General features: G+C 45.0%; 2 protein-coding genes across 6 annotated transcripts in view; one reads left to right on the top strand and one right to left on the bottom strand.

The window, feature by feature from the left end:
* The window catches only part of TSNAXIP1 (translin associated factor X interacting protein 1), a 35,356-nt gene extending 25,577 nt beyond the window's left edge, over window positions 1-9,779 (top strand). For both annotated transcript variants that reach the window (XM_074202185.1, XM_074202190.1), the window contains 11 exons: window positions 1,718-1,914; window positions 2,361-2,496; window positions 4,175-4,344; window positions 4,904-5,063; window positions 5,785-5,915; window positions 6,177-6,302; window positions 6,690-6,851; window positions 7,469-7,578; window positions 8,060-8,189; window positions 8,536-8,642; window positions 9,419-9,779. In XM_074202185.1, the coding sequence (XP_074058286.1) occupies window positions 1,718-1,914; window positions 2,361-2,496; window positions 4,175-4,344; window positions 4,904-5,063; window positions 5,785-5,915; window positions 6,177-6,302; window positions 6,690-6,851; window positions 7,469-7,578; window positions 8,060-8,189; window positions 8,536-8,642; window positions 9,419-9,638 (1,649 nt within the window). In that variant the 3' untranslated portion in view covers window positions 9,639-9,779. The remainder of the gene's footprint in view (window positions 1-1,717; window positions 1,915-2,360; window positions 2,497-4,174; window positions 4,345-4,903; window positions 5,064-5,784; window positions 5,916-6,176; window positions 6,303-6,689; window positions 6,852-7,468; window positions 7,579-8,059; window positions 8,190-8,535; window positions 8,643-9,418) is intronic.
* Window positions 1,028-18,912, bottom strand: CENPT (centromere protein T). Of its 4 annotated transcripts, XM_074202208.1 has the most exons (16): window positions 18,824-18,912; window positions 18,181-18,350; window positions 16,835-16,910; window positions 15,780-15,894; window positions 15,288-15,375; window positions 15,063-15,199; window positions 14,824-14,872; window positions 14,447-14,592; window positions 13,521-13,667; window positions 12,987-13,268; window positions 12,107-12,212; window positions 11,168-11,335; window positions 10,891-10,995; window positions 10,596-10,693; window positions 9,995-10,076; window positions 1,034-4,661 (listed from the first exon to the last, which is right to left on the bottom strand). In XM_074202208.1, the coding sequence occupies exons 2-16, from the start codon at window positions 18,282-18,284 to the stop codon at window positions 4,658-4,660; spliced, it is 1,707 nt and encodes a 568-aa protein (XP_074058309.1). In that variant the 5' UTR covers window positions 18,285-18,350; window positions 18,824-18,912; the 3' UTR covers window positions 1,034-4,657. The 4 variants fall into 4 exon arrangements, with proteins under 4 accessions (XP_074058300.1, XP_074058304.1, XP_074058309.1 ...); XM_074202199.1 differs by having other exon boundaries at window positions 1,028-10,076; XM_074202203.1 differs by having other exon boundaries at window positions 1,028-10,076; window positions 18,181-18,307; window positions 18,824-18,905.
* Window positions 18,913-19,425: the final 513 nt, after the last annotated feature.

The raw sequence follows: 19,425 nt of genomic DNA, 5'->3' as shown, positions 1-19,425 counted from the left end.
CTATGTATTCTTTCAAGGGTTATTTTGTCTTCTTGATCTAGTATATTTGAACAGTTTTCCCTTATATTTTCCAAAATATATTTTCCAGCCTCTCTTTTTTGATTTAGGCTTTCTAGTAGACCAATAATTAGTAAATTATCTCTCCTAGCTCTTATTTTCCAGGTCATTCGTTTTTCCTTTTACTTTACATTTTCAATTTTTTCAGCCTTTTGGTTCTGTTTGATGGAATCTTGATGTCTCATAAATTTATTGGTTTCTATTTGTTCAATTCTACTTTTTACAGTTTTATTTTCTTCACTGAGCTTTTGTGTTTCTTTTTCTAGTTGGTTCAGTTTACTTTTTGCTGAGTTGCATTCCTTTTCCAGTTGGTTGATTTTATTTTATTTTTTGAAGTGTTACATTTTCTTTCCAGTTGAGTATTTTTGCTTCGAAAGGAATGATTTCTTTGGTCAATTTTTCAAAATTTTCCTGCATGACTCTCATTTCTTTTTTCCATTTTCCTTCTTCCTCTCTTTGGTTTTTAAATAATTTTTTAAACTCTTCTATGAGGTTTTGGATTTGAGTTCAATTCATAGACTCCTTTGAGACTTCCTATGTAGAAAATTTGTCACTGCTTTCTTCTGAAGAGGCACTGTTATCTCTACCTTCAGAATAGCTTTCTATGGTTAGCTCTTTCAGGTTTTTTGTTCATTTTGATTGTTTGAGCTCTACTGCTGGGGTATAGGAAGTGTGGTGCTGAGCTCTCTGGGCTGGGGCTGGGGTCTGATCCCTGGCTTGTGGCTGGTCATGATCTTGTAGCCCAGGCGTTGCCTATGCAGTGATTTGTTCCCCACCCAATCCTGTCTGTTGTCCCAGTGTTCCCAGGGGTCAGCCCTTGGCAGAGGTTGGGAACCTTCCAGCTGGTTTGCTGTCTAGTTATCAGGACCTGTGTTGCTATGTAGCTGCTGGGACCTGCGCTGCCCTGTGGTTAAAAACCTCCTGCTGGCTTTCCTGCCACCCCAATCCCCCACCCCTAACTAGCTTCCCCTCTTCCCCAAAAGAGACAGACCTTCACTGAAGATCTTCTATGATGTTTACAGCTGAAAACTTGTTTTGCTCTTTTTTTTTGGTGGGATTTGTAACTTTAATATCTGTGTAGAAGCTTCATTTAATTTTGTGTAGGGATATACTCCAGGAGCATGCTAGCTTCATGCAGCCATCGTGGCTCTGTCCTGGAAGTCCTCCAGGTTTTTCCTGAAAGCATCCCACTAATCATTTCTTAGAGCACAATAGTATTTCATCACAACCACAACATAACTTATTCAGCCATCCCCTCAATTTGCAATTCTTAGCCTCAACATAAAGAACTGCTATAAATATTTTTTGTACATATAGGACCTTTTCCTTTGATCTTTGTATAGTAGTGGTGGTATAGAAGGAACCCTGAGTTAGGAGGCAGGCAACTTAAGTTCTCCATTATTATGTGACTGTGTGACCTTGAGCAAGTAAGTCACTGGATCTGACTTTCTATGGTTTTGCTTCTAAATCTATAAAATGGAGTTGGACTAGATTTTAATCCTATAATCTTTTAAACACTTAATTTCCTAGAGTCACCATCAATCAGACCAGCCTTTCTTTAGTTCTTACCCACACCACTTGTTGAGGGACCTGGAGAAGTGCCCTTTTCTCCACCCCCTGGACCGAAGAACTCCTCTCATATTCTTTGGTTTTTGATCAGCTCACTTTAGGGAGAAGATTCGGTCCCTGGAGCCACTGAAGGCCATGCTAGTCAATATATCTGAAGAATGCAATGAAAAAATTCTGGCTATCAGGGCAGAGGAGAGATATGAAATCAAAATGTTGAAGAAAGAGAAAATTAATTTATTAAAGCTCATTGACAAGAAGAACGAAGAGAAGATCTCTTTGCAAACTCAAGTGGGTCTGCTATAGTCTGCCAAATTACTTCTTTCCCACTGATAATGCGGGTAAAAAAAAGACCCTGCAGCTTAGGAAACAGCTAGTTGTGTCCAGCCTTACCTGAAAGCATATTCTGAAACCTCCCTATTAGCTTCCACTCATAATCTGAGGGTTGAGTCCCCTAAGTGCTCCAGCTTTCTCCTTGGCAATATCTTTCTCCCATGGGTCTTAGAAACAGTCACATTTCCCCTCCCTCAATTCTAACTGAATCAATTCTTCTGAGTCCCTACAAAGGACATACATGTCTTGTCCTTCCAGTTGTACAAATCTGGTAAACAAGTATATCATTAAGTTAAAAATTTCCCAGGCAGATGTTCTGTTAGCCTCTCATCTGGTGGAGGCAAGTTCAAAAAATTTGTGACTACTCCTGAGTATGGTCCAAGCTGAGCTTGTCTGTCCTACAGGTGGCCAAACTACGGAAAAACTTGGCAGAGGAATATCTTCATTTCCTTAATGAACGAGATGCCCGAAGGATACTTATTGCTGATCTTAATGAGTTACGATATCAACGGGAGGACATGTCTCTTGCCCAGTCTCCAGGTAAATAAAACCTTTTTTAAGCCTCCAAAGGTATCTCTTTTGGAGTTTCCTTTTTGGTCTGGAGTATTGTTCTGTGTAGCCTGGTGTCCAACACTTTAACTCTTCTGGGCCATGTCACCCAATAAAAACTTGTCAAGGGCCTCATATAGAATTTAATATTTGTTTAAACTGCAACATGTAATCCATATTACTGAGTATAATGATACAATGGAATAATGCCACCCAGACTCAGATTAGACACATCTGTTCTTTAGGGTCTTCTGCTAAAGGGCTGTGGTGGTAGGTGCTAAGGAATATTGATTTTTAGAGTAGGAGTGAGTCTCAGATCCGAACTTATAAATCTTCCGTTAGAAAAGGTATACAGATAAGATGATGAACAAGGGCTATTGTGATCATCTCAGATTCTGCCTGAAGCAATGAAGCCTAAAGGAAAGATCAGTAAATTCAAGCTCAGTTATACTGGTTCCAATCCTCATTTTGCTTCTTTCTGACTATATGACCCTGAGCAAATCACTTAGTCTCTAGGCCTCAAACACAAAAATAAGGAAATTGGATGAGATCTCTAAGGTTTCCCTCACTGACCAATCAAAAGTAATCTTTCCTTCCTTGAACCCTGCCTTATACTCTAATCACAATCTAATTTATATTAGTCACTTGTGATATTTTATCTCTACCACAATAGAGTAGACATTAGGTGGACAGTATATCTTTTCTCCTTGTATTTATATTCTCAAGCCCTAGCACAAAGCATTGCCCAAAGTTAGGGACTCTTAAATTGAATCCATTGGTTGGAGAAACCTCAGAAGGCTGCATCTAGATGAAAGAAAGGCTAGTGGAGCTGTGAACTGATCCAACCTTTCTGGGGAGCAATTTGGAGTTATGCCCAAAGGGCAAACTATGTATACCCTTTGATCCAGCTATACCACTACTGGGTCTGCATCCTGAAGAAATCATGAAAAAGGAGGAAATCCCACATATACAAAAATTTTCTTAACAGCTCTTTCATGGTGTCAAAGAATTGGAAATTAATTTACTAATTCATAAATTAATTCATTGGCTGAACAAATTGTGGTATGTGTATGTGATAGAACGCTATTATTCTATAAGAAATCACAAAAGTTTGGAAAGACTTGCATGAACTGATGCTGGATGAGAGGAGCAGAATCAGAACATTGTACACCTTAACAACAACATGGGGTGATGATCAATCATGATGGACTTGTTCATTCCATCAATGCAATAATCAGGGACAATGGTAGGGGATTTGGGATGGAGAATACCATCTGTATCCAGCAAAGGAACTATGGAGATTAAACGAAGACCAGAGTTTTATTATCTTCTTGTCTTATGTAATTTTATTATCTCTAATGCTTTCTTTTTTCATTATGAATCTGATTCTTCTCTCACAACACATTCAATTTCCATCTATGGTTGCAAATGTAAAGCTTGTATCAGATTACCTTCTGTTGGGGGGAGAGAAAGGAAAAAGGGAAAAAAATTGTAAAACTCAAACTGTTGCCCAAAAAAAAGACTGGTAGAAACTACCAATGTAATTGGAAAAACAAATAAAATATATAATTTTTAAAAAAGATGAAAAAAGGACTTTAGATGATTTTTATTTTTGCTGAACTTGAAAAGTAGTATACCTGGGGCACTAACCAGGCTGATTATCTTCCAGGTGTGGGGGGAGAAGACCCTGTAAAGTTAACCCTAGCTTTGAAGATGGCTCGTCAAGATCTCACCAAAACTCAGATGGAACTGAACACAATGAAGGCAAATTTTGGTGATGTTGTCCCCAGAAGGGACTTTGAAATGGAAGAGAAAAAAAACAAGGCATTATTTGAAATGGTGAGGCTATTTCCACAACCCCACTCCCACCCCTTGGAGTTAGATATGGTGGGGATATTGACTAGGGAGACCCAGTCTTCCTATTGTTGGGGGGGGGGGGGTTGATTAGACTGAATGATCCAAAGCTAAAATGAACCTTACCTGTGATCTGGTCTGATACCTCAGCTAGATCATGAAATTGAGGCCAGAGGCAGCTAGTTAGGTGGTATAATAGAGCACTGGAGCTGCAGTCAGGAAGACAAATTCAAACCTAGATTCAGCCACCAGCTGTGTGATCATGGACAGGTGATTTAATCTGTCTGCCTCAGTTTCATTATCTGGAAATTGGGAATAATGATAGTAACCAACTCTTAGTGATGTTGTGAAGATGAGATATTTGTAAAGCATTTTGTAAAACTTAAAATGCAATCTAACTGCTCTTTGTGAAAAGGTTCTAAGGAGCCAAGCAGAAACTCAGAGAGGCCCCTGACTCAAAGTTCAAGGTTTTTTCCACAATACCACCACACCATACTTACTTAGGGATCTGTAGTGTTTGACCTGAGCTTGACCTGTCTTCCAGATGGAAAATTTAAAAAGTGACTTTCAAGAAATTCGGAAGGAGTACGACTTGCTGTTACAAGTTCACTCAGCAATTGTAAAGGATAGGGATGAATTTCACAATGAGCTACAGGAGATACAACGAACCTCTACTCCCAGACCCAACTGGTCCAAGTGTGAAGGTAGCTGGTGGTGGTGGTGGGGGTAGTTCTGGGACCCAAGTCCCCTTTAAAACAAAGACAAAGCTGCAGCATTAGCTCTTGCCTCTCTGGTGTAGGGCTTGATGGATTGGAGAGGAAGACTCTCCAGAGTAGAACTCAGAAACTTAGAAGCTCAGTGAATACTATGAGCCATGGCAGTGATATATGGTCTTGGGCTGCAATAACAAACATGATATAAAAAATGTGGAGTCCAGGACCCTTGTCAACCATATCTAGCACACTGTATTCAGGGTGTCATATTTTAGGGTAAGCTGATGGAAGAGTATAATACAAAGATTTGTAAAGGGCACAAAGTGGGTTTAGCCTGAAAAGATAAGAATTAGAGGCAGAGAATAGAGCATGGTAACTGTCTCCCAGTATTAGAGGGCTGTCATGGAGAAGAAATAAACTTAAGTTGTTTGGCCCTAGAGTTTGGGCCAAGGGGCAATGGAATGGGTGAAAACTACAAATAAGCAACAGTGGTCCCAAAGATTGTGTTTGCTCCCTTAGGTGATGGTAGGTATTCCCACCGCCAGAAGTTTTCAGAGGCTCAGACTGCTTGTTAAGAATGCTGAAGATGGCAGTCTGGTTATGGCCAAGCTAGTTGACTTCCTAGAATTCTGATTCTAGGAGCCCTCTGCTCATCTACTTTGTTCCTAGGTTCAGTAGCCTCCAGCTTCTTCCTTTGCTTTTCCTTTCATAGCTGTGATATCTGGGGGACGAGAACGTTGGCAGCTTTTATCTCAAGGGAAAAGTAGTGACCAACTTGTCGATGTGCTGCTAGAGGAGATTGGTTCAAGTCTTCTCCTAGAAAGAGAGACCTTCCAAGGCCTGGTAGGACTTTTCCCTGGGATTGGCCAACACATGTCTCACCTGCCCTACAAGTTCTTTGAGGGGCAACTCCTTTAGATTTTGCCCCTCTGGATGTACCATTTACACCCTGTTAGTTAGGAAGGGTGTTTAAATCCTAGTCAAAACTGGTCAGTTTATCAAGTTGGCACAAAGTAGATGCTTAGTAAATAATATTAAATTGAATTAATAAAAGTGCATTAACTCAGAATTCCACAGTTGACAGGAACATATCCCCTTTTCCAGGGCTTCAGTGAAGACGTCCCTGTGTTCCTTCAGACAGGAGGGGTTGTCCGAAACAAAAAGCCAAGCAAAAAGGAAGTGGTGGACATTGTCAAAGATATCTGGAAAGAGCGGATAGCCCAAGACCAGGTCCTCAGGCTAATTGTGGCTGGCAGGACCCCAAACAGTGGGAGGAGAATGGGTGGGTGGTGCTAATACTTTAGTAGAGTCAGGAGACAATGGATGAGAGAAGCCCCCATTCTTTGTCTAGTGAATAAAGGGATATGAAGGGATAAAGATAAAGGGACCTGCAAGCTTCTAGTAGCAAGGGTGGCAGGAATAGGGTAGATACAGTAGACATAAGCGTTTTGGGGAAATGGTATAAGGAGGGTCATCTAAGATGAAAGTTCTTTGGTCTTCAGAGGATAGAGTTCTTAAGGGTCCTAATGGGATAAGCTGCTCTCCCAAGGCAGGCTTGATAGCCATCCCACCAGCTCCCTGGCCACTTGACTTCAATCTAAATCCATTTCCTTGCAGAAAGAGAGGCTATCCCCTTTGTCTGTGTTTTTCCTCAACTACCTGAAAAAACGATTTGGGGAAGCCTCTGCCATGGATTGGTCCTACTCCATTTTTGAAAATATCAAGCTCTTTCACTCCATTGAGGTCATGAAGCAGTTCTATGATGTCCTGACAGGAAAGGTGAGCTTATCCCTGAATCCCTATGAAAAAGAAGGGTTGTCAAAGAAAAATCCACTTTACCTGAAATGGAACAAGCAGAAAAGGGGAAAAAAGTGTAAGATCAATGAATCATAATTTCATAACTGAAAGGTATCTTAAAAGATTATCTTCATTTGAATAGAAAAGACATTGAAGGAGTCAAAATGCCTGAGTTCCCATACTAATCTTGACCTTAATGAGCTGTGGATGTCATGTATGATACTTGACAAGCACTCTGCCTCAGTTGGGTTTCTATTTTCTTCTCCATAAAATATAGCTTGGCATAGTGGGAATAGCACTGGAAGTTGAATCAGAGCCTCTTTCACGGGTAGATGACCTCTAAGGTACTTTGAAGATCTAATTTGTGGTCCAGTGGGCTCAGAAATGCCCTCTACAGAATCCCCTCCCACAGAGGAAGGTTCCATCACCTATTCCCTTTCCTTCTTACCTCTCTTTTACCCTATCAGCCCCTGAGGGTTCAGAGGAAAAGCTCTGTTGCCCCTTTGTGATTTAGTATTAAAACCTGAGCAAGCTCCTAGGCCCGCAATAGAGTGAATGACCCCAATCCCTGGAACCACAAACCAAGCTTTTCTCCCCAGCTGGATGAAAATGTGTTCCATGACCAGAAAAGCCTCGTGTTGCACCTGATGAAGGAGTTGATCAGCACTGACATCCAGAATGAGGGAAGCCTCACCACAGATCAGTTCAGGTTGGGCCAGGGTCCTATAACCTCCTGCTCCTCTCCACCCAACTCCTCTTCCCTGTCCTTAAGCACTCAAGAATGGGACTTGGGGCTACCATTTCAAACTCATGGAGTACAGGGACCCTTTTTGGTTTTTGGTTCAGCATCCCCACTAACACTGAACCCTTGACTGATGTTCCACTGAAGATTGAGGACCCTGTAGGATGAGGAAGCATTGAGGCAGAACACTTGTTAGTGCTCTACCTGCTCTCTGGGGATTCTATCCAGCCCTTATGTGAATGGGGGGGAGCAGGCGTAGAGAAGTCTGACTCTAGTTCCCCCTAGATGTACCAAAATGAAAACTGCCAAAAAATAAAGATCATGACAAATCAATTAGGGCACATCTGCCAAGGGTGTTTGTGCAAGGTCAGCATACAGTGTAAACTAAGCCTGTGTTGTATTGAAATGGTTCTTCTCCCACTGCCTGGTGTTTTCTCTCACTACACAGCCAAGCACTCAGGAATGCCTTTCCCCTCAAGACCGATGAACAGATTAAGGAGTTGATGGATGTGGCGATGACCCAATTAGAAGAGGGCAACTCCCTGGACTTTATTCACTACCGACTTCTGTTTTCTGAGGTAACACTAACAGCCTGCCTGTCACCTTTGCCCTGTAGAAGAGATCACTCCAGAAGGCTCAGCCCCCAGGCCACCAGGTTTGAATCACAGTTGTCACTAAGGTATCTGAGCTGATCTTGCAAACTAAACTACAGCAAAATGAATGGCTAGGGTCAGGGTGGGAGAAGGGGAAGCCAGGTTAAGCTGTGAGGGAAGACTCATTTCAAGCTTCAATATAGGATTCCTTCTTACAAAAGGGGAAATGAGTGATTGCTTCCAGTCTAGGGGCTCCCCTAGACTGGCTGGCAGACAGCCAGACCCACACCTGTTGCACTGAGCCCTAACTAGGGTCTATGACCTCTCCTAGGATGAAATGGGTAATTCTGGACTCTTCATTCAAAAACTGTGGGACCAGGCCCAAAATGAGAAGCAGGCTTATCTGGTGGAACTAAAGACAGAACTTGAGTCTAACAAGTAAGTATTCCCTTGATCCAAATTAACACTTCTGTGCTCCCCTTGTGCTTCTCTTCACCAAGAAAAACAACATAACTCCTGTTTATATAGTATTTTAGGATTTACATGTTCTCTCAATGTCCCTGTGATGTAATACAAACAGAATCTCCATTTTATAGATGAGGAAACTGAGGTTTAGAGAATTGAGCCAGAACCAGGACTGAAATCCTATGCTCACTATTTTGTTAAATTTTCCCTTTAGCCAATCACCTCCCCTATTGCCTATTATATTTGAGTGGTACCAGGGATACCACTGGATTCAGTCAGTAACACCCAAGTCCACATTCTGCCTAAGACACTACTAGCTGTGTTACCCTGGGCAAGTCACTAAAATTTTTGGTCAGCCTTTATTTCCTCCTCTATAAACATGGAGATAATAGCAGTTACCTCCTAGGGCTGTATGAAGACCCCATAAGAAACTCTTTAAAAAGTCTTCCATCTGTAAAAGCTGTGATTCAAAGCACATCAGCTTCCTGAGAAGGCTGGATCTGTGCACATTGCTTTGCCTTGCTCTTGCCCCCCCCTGCGACCCCAGCAGCTCCTTGTCCAATGTGTAAAGTACCACTGGGTAACCCCAGTTTCCTTGAAGGTGGAACATACCACCTAGACCCAACTCAGGACCCTGCAGAATTGAGGGTTTTGGTGCTCCCACCCAGTGACCACCTGATGGGGCAGGACCTGGTGAGGGCTGGGAAGTGGTGAGTACTGCAGAAGCCTAACTGTTTACTTGGGGCTAGGACGGCTGAGATAACCCCAGGAATGCTGCGCCAGGCCCTGATTAACATTGACCCCACAATGGATGAGTACACCCTGGACAGCTACATGAGCCAGGCCTTCCGGACCTCTATAGCAGGATTGGAACCAGAATATGCCAAGAAACTAGAGATCCTACTAGAGCATTTACAAACTGCAGCCATCAAGCGAATAGGCCCTCGGGAGGCTGAGATCAGTTCCTAGACCCTCTCCCAGTCAACCAAAGTAAAGCAGAGGGTAGAAAGCCCTTCATACCACAACCTTGCTTCCCTTCCCTCTCTTTCTCCATCCCATTAAGAAAGCAAAGATTCCTTAATTTGAAAACAAATATATCATTTGTAAGAATTTGCGTTCTCTGATTGTGTGCTGCACATAAGAGAGAAGAAAATAAATAAGGGTGAGTGCAAGGAAACCTGGAGACCTGGGTCTGAATTGCGGCTCAAGTTAACAGTCCAACAAGTTCCTCCTTACAATAGGCTGTGCCCTAGATCCTGACTTGGGAGACAGCCAAAGAAATCACAGTCCCCACCTCACGGCTGCTCAACTTATCGGCGACCCACCTTGTGTAGGTAGAAGGATGCTGGAACAAAGAAAGGCTCCTGGAGAGAAAGGGCACAGCACACTCCCTAAATCTAGAATCACCTGGAGGAGGAACACAAAGGTGGGAGGTGATCGATCAAAAAACTAAAACAGCTGCCTGCTGGAGTTTAAGCCAGAAAGCAGACCTTGAGATGCCAGGACCAGGAGGCTGCAAGAGGAGTATTGGGGTCACACCTGTGCATTAGGAAAATTATTGTGGAGGCAGGGAGGCTAGGTAGAAAGCCTGCCCATGACCAACTGAGAGATTGGACTGCCTGATCACTAATCTCTAAATTCTAGGGTTCTGCAATTGTGTTAATCATCCTTCCCTGACTACTGCATGCATCTGCCTAGACTGAAAGGGAATGCGAACCCCCATGGGGGGGGGGGGAGTAGGACCCAACTCAGTCACATCTTTTTATTAAAAAGTGGCTTTATCACATTTTATTGGCACTTCCATTAGCATGTGAAAGGTCCCACTTATGGAAAAGCTTTACATGGAGGCCTACAAAGAGCCTCAGGCTCCTGCCCTCCTTTTACTGGGATAACAGCATCCCTACCCAGGAGGGAAGACAGAATTACCACTGGATGCACAAGGAATGAGCAGCCTCCGATACTCCAAGGGCAAATGTCTCTCCACAAGCACATACAGGGAAACATCATCAGTCACTAGACCCTGCCTAGAGTGTAGAAGGTGGAGGAAGAAAATAAGAAAATGTTATGTCATACTTAAGGGAATCCCCCAAAATTTCAGCATATACCCCTCTCCCTGGAGGAAGCTCCTTCTAACCTTTCCTCATCCCTTATCCCTAGCCCCACCCTGGTATTCCTTAAATTGGATGTTAGGCAGAAAAGGCTCAGGTTCAGGCCCACTGACCGCCTCATCAACAGCTCCAAGTCAGCCAACAGCACAGTCCTTCGGCCTGCATGGTGAGCAAAGGTCTCCAGGTCATCACAAAGTGTCTCGAAATACTGGTTCAGGCTACAATAAGGGAGGGTAACACAGAAGTTAGGAGCCCAGAAACACATTATAAAATCAGTAACAGATCTGTAAGCTGCACACCCACAAATATGCAAGTCTCCATTCCCAGGTGTGGGGGTAAAAGAAAAGGTAGCCCAGGGCCCTGACCATGGCACCGACACTACCAACGTACCACTTCACCAGAGTCTCAGAGGCTGACTTCTCCATAGGAATTTTGGCATAGTAACTGAAGACTTTGCAGTAATTATTCAAGCCAGCTTTGTCTGGATCACGGGGTTGTCTAGGGCCTGGGGCACAGCGCTTGGGAGCACGCTTGGCTGAGGAAGGCTTGGAGGGCAACCTAAGGATTGGGAATAACAGAAACAAGATGGGATGGGTCTATCCTCCTGGCAGAAACCTGGCAGGACAACAGAATGAGACACAGTCCAGGCTCCTATTTCCTAGCTTCTCTAGTAATTCCAACATAATAGTGCTGTGAGATAAAACATGCTGTGACATAAAACATGTAAGTACTGAACAGGGCCCAGGCCACAAGGAACTAGATGCTCGCCATCTGTGCTCGTTACCTGCAGTTCTTTAGGAGATGACTCCCACCTACATCTCCAGTTTTCTCTTTCCCAATTACTCCATACAAATCCTTGCTTCAGACTGGCTATTGTACTTTTGATACCTCTCCCATCATCTCCCAACTGTTAAAATCCAGGTTGTCTCTAATTTGGCCTCAAGAAAATCTCTCCTCTAAAACTATTCTAACCCTAAGGAGTGGGTCGCTTTCACATCTAGAGCCAGGTGTCACCCTTTTCTCCTTGAGAGGGTCAGGCCCCAGGAGAAACCTGAACAAAGGATTTCCCATTCCATCAATAATCTTCCTAAGGGAAGACACAAAAGAAAAACAAAGGGCAGGATCCAGTGAACATTCTATGTCCTTGAAACCCCCTGGAAAGAAGAAAAGGTCAGAGGCCCTGAACAATTGCAAAAAAATAGGTATAAATACTGAGACTGAACCATGGACTGGGGATGGTGAGCAGTAGTTTTTCCAGGGCCCTGTTCCCTTTCAGATAAACACAGGAGGGAAAAGATGGTGTGTCAAAGCAATATCCTAGATACTTACAAGGTACTGTTAGTTTTAGGAGGTGCTGGGAAGGCAGGCTGTGAAGGGGAGTGATTTCGCTTGGCCCGGAGAAATTCTGGTGTCTTCATGCTAAGTTCTGAGGCCACTGAAAAGAAAGAGAAGACCAGGAATGACTGATACCCTCATTGGATAGGTGGAAACCCAGCAATCCTCTGAAAGTTTGCTTGTTCTCAACTCCTAGCAAGGTTTGATCAACATCAGCCAACAAACCAATATACTTCTCAGGGTCTCTTCAGTTGAGGTCTAGGAAGCTAAGAAAATCCCTTTCCCTATATCTGAATGCCTGAATGATACATTGACCATAAATTCAAAGGAATTTGTTTTTTTTAAGGTTTTTTCAAGGCAAATGGGGTTAAGTGGTTTGCCCAAGGTCACAGAGCTAGGTAATTATTAAGTGTCTGAGGTCGGATTTGAACTCGGGCACTCCTGACTCCAGGGCCGGTGCTCTATCCACTACGCCACCTAGCCACTCCTGAAGGAATTGTTCTTTCAAGATCCCTGACATTCAACTGAGTAAAGCAGCTTAGAAATCTTAAGGACCCATAGGTTTCCAGTAAAAACCTAAGTAGCAGGGGTGGCTAGGTGGCACAGTGGATAGAGCACCGGCCCTGGAGTCAGGAGTGCCCGAGTTCAAATCCGACCTCAGACACTTAATAATTACCTAGCTCTGTGACCTTGGGCAAACCACTTAACCCCATTTGCCTTGCAAAAACCTAAAAAAACAAAAAAAATACCTTAGTAGCTTTTCCCTCCCTATAATGGCATGAGATTGGGGAATATTGTATGTTTCTGGAGCCCTCATAGGGGCAAGGTGAATCAACTTGAAATTTCACTGGTCTTGGTTAAATCCCAATATTACCAGTCCTTTGAGGGATTTCTGTGTCTTCTTCAGACTCTTCTGACTCATCATCCATTGCTCTCTGTTCTTCATCCTCTTCCACTTGATGAGTCACACCTGACTTTGCTCTAATTTCCCTGGAAATGCTGTGTCTAGCAGATACAGAGCTCTCAGAGAGGCAGCTGTTTTGACCTGGTGTTCCTGTCCAAGGTCTGGTTCGTGTTCTCATAATCTTAGAGCTGGCAGAGAGGGGAGTGTTTTGACTTGGACTTTTTGTACAAGATTTGGTTGTTCTCCCAGGACCTAGCACAGGAAGAAATAAGAGATTGCTGAATTCTCTATAGCCCTCTCTGATCCCTCAGAGCCTATCCCATTTCTAATCACCAATCAGATTCCTGGATTTTTAAAATGTCATATGTGGTCATAAAATGATTAAGGGTAACGACCACCACCACCATATCCTAGGTTGTCTAGAAAGCATCAATTTGCTACCCATAGCACCAAGGACTTGGGCTAATTCTGACTATGGCAAGCCCTCTGCCCTGCCCCCAATACCCTTATTCAGTCTTTGATTAGTCTGTGGGGTCTGGGCCCTCTGATCCTGGTCCACAGTCAAGCTTCTCCTGAAGGCTCTGGAGTCAGGACTCGCCTGGAAGGACCTATCCCCATCCCCAGGAGTGGCACTGTGATGAGCATGACAACCTAGACATGAAGGAAAGAAAGAGAAAGGAGATGATTATCAGAAAACTGAGCTCCTGAACTAAAGTCAGGTCTCTGACTTAAAAGCTCACCCCAAGGGCTAGCTAACTGAATTGAAGACCACCATAATACCACAACCACCAGGCATCCCTTATTCAACATCTCTCTCTCTTAGGGAGAAATCCCAAGGACTAAAGAGCTCCCCTCATGCTAGACTCTTCACTCTGTTTCTCCGCTGCTCCTAATCCATTGATAGCCAGCTTTCTCAACCACCTGCAGCCAGGGCTACAGGAAAGGATGAATGACCTCTGCTTGTGAGAGGGCTCCTTTTCTGCCTAGAGATCAAGGTACAACTGGCTGTGAAGGAGGTCCAAAACTGCCTTCATCATGTCTCAAAGACACTGCCTACTATCATGGGCAAGGAACTAGGAAGCTGTACTGTTTCAATAAGCAATGCACTAGATATTGATTCTGATTTTATCTCTTAACTGGTAATCTTCAAGTTCATTACTATTATAACAACTCCTTCCATGCTGTTCATAGAATTTCAAAAAGGGAGGTAAGAGTAGCTAACCCTTCAGTTACTTCCTTCCCACAGCAATTATATGGCTTGGAAAAATCAAGATAAGACTTTAAAAGTAAAAAATTTGGCATCTTGAAACACCACTTAGGTCAAAATGCCCAAGTAGTGAAGGGTGGGAGGAAAGGCGAAGGCAGGATACTTGGGGTTTTTTGTGATAGTCTAGACCCTCTCCCCAGAGTCCAGGGCTAGGTGGCCTTACCTGGGAGATGAGTCAGTGGGATATCCTTTATTCTTTGTTCAAATGCTTCTACATCAACTGTCTTACGAGTTGGAGGCCTTCGGGCCAAGCCAGGCCTCTTTACAGACTCAGAGGCTCTGACTGTGGCCAAGGTTAGATTAAAGGACCTGACAAAACGAAGTTTTGCTGTGAGTCCCTACTTAGACATTCATCCCCCAAAGCTATTAGTACAGTTCCCTGCCCCTGGCCTATTTTCTTGGAAAATCAACACTTAGTGACCCCATTAACTACTGGATGGCTTCCTCCTATATTCTATCATCTGTTCCTCTTCTAGTCTCCAGGTTCAGTCCACCCCCTGTCATGGTAATATGTAGTAATACAAGTATTTTCTTAGGCACCTGGTCACAGAGGACTTGTTAGTTGAAGCTGGTTGCTCTCCAGTGAGATCTTTTGTCCAAAAGTAAGAGAAACAGAGAAGAAATTCTGATTATTAATACAGGAAGACTGGAGAAGAGGCACAATTTGATATTCATCCCTGTGAACTTCTTATCCTCACATCACTTCCCACTTGCTACTCAAGAAGTTCCAGTAGAACAGTCAGCTCCCACTAAAGGGGTGAGGACTCTAGAAATCTCACCTGAAACAACAGCAAGTCTTTGGTCCACTTCCTGTTCAAACTCAGATACTCTAAGGCGGCGCTTCTTCTTCCTGTGGGCCAGTAGCCCTGAAGCCACAGTCACAGAGGACTCCCCCTCAGGAAGCTGCAACTCCAGACTAAAAGGAAAGCAAGATAACTTTCAGACAGGTGCCCCTGGGTTCTGTGGCTTCCTTAGAAGCTTCTAATTCTCTAAAAGCCTCAGACCTGTTCCACTTGCTTCTTTCCTGTAACTCAACAAGCTCTGGCTCCTGTGAATTCACCAGCTCTGGTACCACGACAGAGGCTTCTGAAGCTACAAAGAGGACACACATTGCAAGGAAGTCCAAGATGCGGCTGAGACCCCTTGTTTGACATGAGGTCCTGGGAGCAAGGGACAAGAAAAATCCATCTCTTCTATTTCAGCAGCTTCTGATCCCATGTTGTCCTGCTCTGAAGAGCAGCATGTTCATTCAAGAACAGGTGTGCCAACCTAGAGCTGGAGAGCCTGTGGTGTGGGCTGCACTGTATTCATGAATGGGTTCAGAATTCTCTATGTGGCCCTTCAGGGGGTTTTTGTTGGGCACTGAGGCCCAGAAGAGCTACAAAGAACAGTAGTCTTTCACTAAAAAAACTGGATCACATCCATGTGTGGCCACCCCTGCCATGGGGTTCAAGCAGTGCTGATCTTAAACCTGGATGCCCCTGATCTTGGCTCACCAGTCTGCAGGATTTTCTTCAGAAGAATCCTGGGTGTGCCTTCTTCCAAGAAATCATAATGATCAACAAAGAGCTGACCATTAGCTCCAATATCCTTTGGCTGAGCAGGTGCAGTCTACATAGGGCATGCAAAGAAAAGAACATGGCAATACTGAGGTACCTATATTAGGAAGAATTACCTACAGATCTGGGTTCAGGACTCCATGGGTCCAACATTTAGAAACTCTTCTTCCTGCCATTTTGAGCTGGAGGATTCATATAATCCCAATAATAACTCATAATTCTGAACCATTAAAGGTTTATAAAATTCTTTCTAGACAACTCCTTTGTTTTTTTAGGGTTGTTTTTTTTTTTGCAAGGCAAATGGGGTTAAGTGGCTTGCCCAAGGCCAAACAGCTAGGTAAGTGTCTGAGGCTGGATTTGAACTCGGGTACTCCTGACTCCAGGGCCGGTGCTCTATCCACTGTGCCACCTAGTGGCCCCTCCAGACAACTCTTAACAGGTTGGTATTGTAAGGATTATTATCTCATTTGAAAGATGAGAAAAGTCAAACCTACTGTCTACTAGTTTCACAACTAGAGACACAGAAGAAATTCATACATAGGTCTTCTTCCTCCAAGTCTCATGTTCTTACAAGTACATTTCTTTTATAGAGTTGAAAGCTCTGCTTAGCCCCAGGTCAAGTCCCCAGCATCTTTGGGCAGCTAGATGGCACAGTGGAAAGAGCATCAGACTTAGAGTCAAGAAATTCTGCCCTCAGACAACTTGATAGCTGGGTGACCTTGGACAAGTCACTTAATCCTGTTGGTCTGTTTCCTCATCTGTAAAATAAGCTGGAGGAGGAAATGGCAAACCACTCTATCTTTGCCAAGAAAACCCCCTAACAGGGTCACCAAGATTTAGACATAACTGAAACAACTTAACAATAACAAAAACAAAAGAAAGACTGAGTTGTATCCTAAATTTCCAGGCCAGAAGTTTCATAGTACCCCTCTCCCCTATCCCAGTCATTCCAGATCTCTCAAATAGGGGATGAGGAAATCTTCAATGTTTACCTTTGTTTGCTTACTTAGAAAAGTGCCAGATGAAGTAATGCGGCTTCCCTTTGTAGATTCAGGAAAACTTCTCTCTCTAAAAAAGAAGAAAGGTAATTTAAGAGACCCAGGAATAGGGATGCCTGCTTCTAATTAAGCCAATCCAACACATGTCCATAAGAATAATGTTGTTAAATCCATTTAAAAATATGTCTGTGCCTGGAACTATCCTGGGCTCAGTGACTTTTCACCTTATCCTAGTAGGAATGAGGCTCCTCTTGGGAAACCCCAGGAAATAGAACACATAACCCTCCCTCCTTCTAGTGTTCCTTATTAGAATGGAGGATACTTGAGCATATACTAATGCTGAAGTTTAAAGTACTTAACATATTTCTTTAAAATCCTGCAGGGTGCACTCAGAAAAAGTTTTAGCACACTGCCTTGTGACATTCAACAAATCATTTCAAGCCTCTGTTCTTCAATTTTTTTTTCATCTGCAAAATAAGGTTGGACTAGGTGATTCCTAAGGTCCCCTCTAGATCCAAAACCTTTCAGTCCTGTGGGTAATTAACTTTGACAACGAATTGTAATAGGTATCCTTGAAAATAAGAGGGAGGGCAGAAGGCTCAGTCCCCCACCTTATCTATTATTTACACATTTTAAAAAAACCTTTCAGGACATTGCCCCATGGATTCTTCCAACAGTCTTGTTGAAAGAGGTATTATTCCCACATTACAGAAAAAAAAAATAGATCCACAGTGTGGTGGTGACTTAATGTAACCTTTACTGGAGCTTCAGAAGCGGCGTTTCAACATGGATCTCTCCTAAGTCCAAATCTGATATTCTTTCTGTTAGACCATGGGGCAGCTTTGTAGTGCCTACACAGGATGATGGGTCAGGAGTCAGGTAGCCTTCTCCCAATAGCAATGCGACCCTGGAGAAAGTCACTTCGCCCTGTTTGCCTCAGTTTCCTCATCTGTAGATAAGCCGGAGGATGGATATTGCAAATCATTCCAGTATCTTTCCCAAGAAAAATCCAAATGGGCTCACGAGAGTTGGACAGGAACCAACAGCAATAAACATTGCCTCATAGTGTCCTGAATTTCACAGAGGCTCCAGTGAATTATAAACTACAACTCCAGCACTGGTAATTGTGCCCAGTTCCCCCCACAGTCATTGGAAGGAAAAGGTTCAACTTGTTAGGTTTTTATGCATATCCCTCACAATGTCCGGTATATCATCTGACTAAAACCTTTGCTCACCCAAAGCCATTTTACACTCTCAACCTTGGAAAGGAGAATCCTTCGGTTAAATGACGGCGACTGACCTTGAGCTAAGTGTCAGTGCTGAGGGGATGATGGACCAACCTTAGCCTGGTATTAGATGAGACTGGAGAGCTCAGAGGTTGCATCTCCAGCACGCGATGAAGCAAAGTCCTGGTGGTCCCTTCGTTCTCAGGGAGGAAGGCCATGTTCTTCCTCTACATGGGCTCACCTGGAGAAGATCAAATTGGAGAGCCAGGTTCTCTGAAGGCCTCCTGCATTGGGAGTCAAAAGGGGGGTCAAGAACGGAGAAAAGCTTGCGGATTTGGAGCCTTAAAGGAAAATAAACGGGAAGCAGAGTACGGCAGGCCCGGGCCGCTGGGATGAGCCTCACTAAGGCTTATGGGCAGAAGGAAGAAAGGGTGGGGGTGCGGTGGGCCTCGGAGTCCCCCAGGGTCAGGGGGCAGTAGGGGGGACACAGCGGGGCGGGGCCGGAGGGCCTCTCAGGTTGGGGTCAGTGACGGGGGCTCGCGGGGCTGAGGAGGGGCGGGGAGCCCCGGGGGAGGCCTCAGCGGGGGGGGGCTGGGGCCCCCAGGGACGGAGCCCAGACTGGGGGCCCTCTCGGGGCCTCGGAACGGGGAGTCCGCGGGGCGCGGAGGGGAGCTGGGGCCGCAGGCCCGCGGCTCCGTCCCGGAGGCTCGCAGCAGGCCCGGGAGAGGGCGAGCCGGAGCGGGGGGGGGGGTCTTACCGGGGAGGCAGACGGAGGTCACCGCCGCTCGGCACCGGCCGCCCCTCTCCGGGCGCCCCCAGCTCCGGCTCCGGCTCAGCGTCCGCGCCCGCTCCCGCTCCCGCCTTCCATTTGAGCCACGTATCGCGAGCGTAGCCGCGCGGGCCCATGGGAAATGTAGTTCGGAGCCCCGGCCCCGCCCGCCGCGGAGACGATGCCGCGGCGCTGGAGGGAGGGACCCTTGGCTTCCGGCGGGGGAGAGAGAAGCCGGGCCGCGGCCGGCCTCGGCCCCCACCGCCCCTCGGGGGGCTCCTCCCTCTACCGAGCCCCGCTCTACCCTCTCTCTCGCTAGCACCCCCTCTCTCAGCCCCTCCCCGTGTCTCCTCCGCTCGCTGTCACTGTCACTGTCTCTGCTGCCTGCCTGCCTGTCTGTCTGTCTCTGTCTGTGCCTGTCTGTCTGCTTGTCTGTCTGTCTGTCTGTCTGTCTCTGTCTCTGCCTGCCTGTCTGTCTGTCTGTCTCTGCCTGTGCCTGTCTGTCTGTCTGTCTGTCTCTGCCTGCCTGCCTGTCTGTCTGTCTCGGTCTCTGTCTGTCTGTCTGTCTGTCTGTCTCTGTCTGTGCCTGC

Source organism: Macrotis lagotis, chromosome 1, assembly GCF_037893015.1.
Source record: "Macrotis lagotis isolate mMagLag1 chromosome 1, bilby.v1.9.chrom.fasta, whole genome shotgun sequence".
Taxonomy (NCBI): domain Eukaryota; kingdom Metazoa; phylum Chordata; class Mammalia; order Peramelemorphia; family Peramelidae; genus Macrotis; species Macrotis lagotis.
The sequence above is the reverse complement of the archived record's forward strand: the minus strand, read 5'-3'. Positions and strand labels throughout refer to the sequence as shown.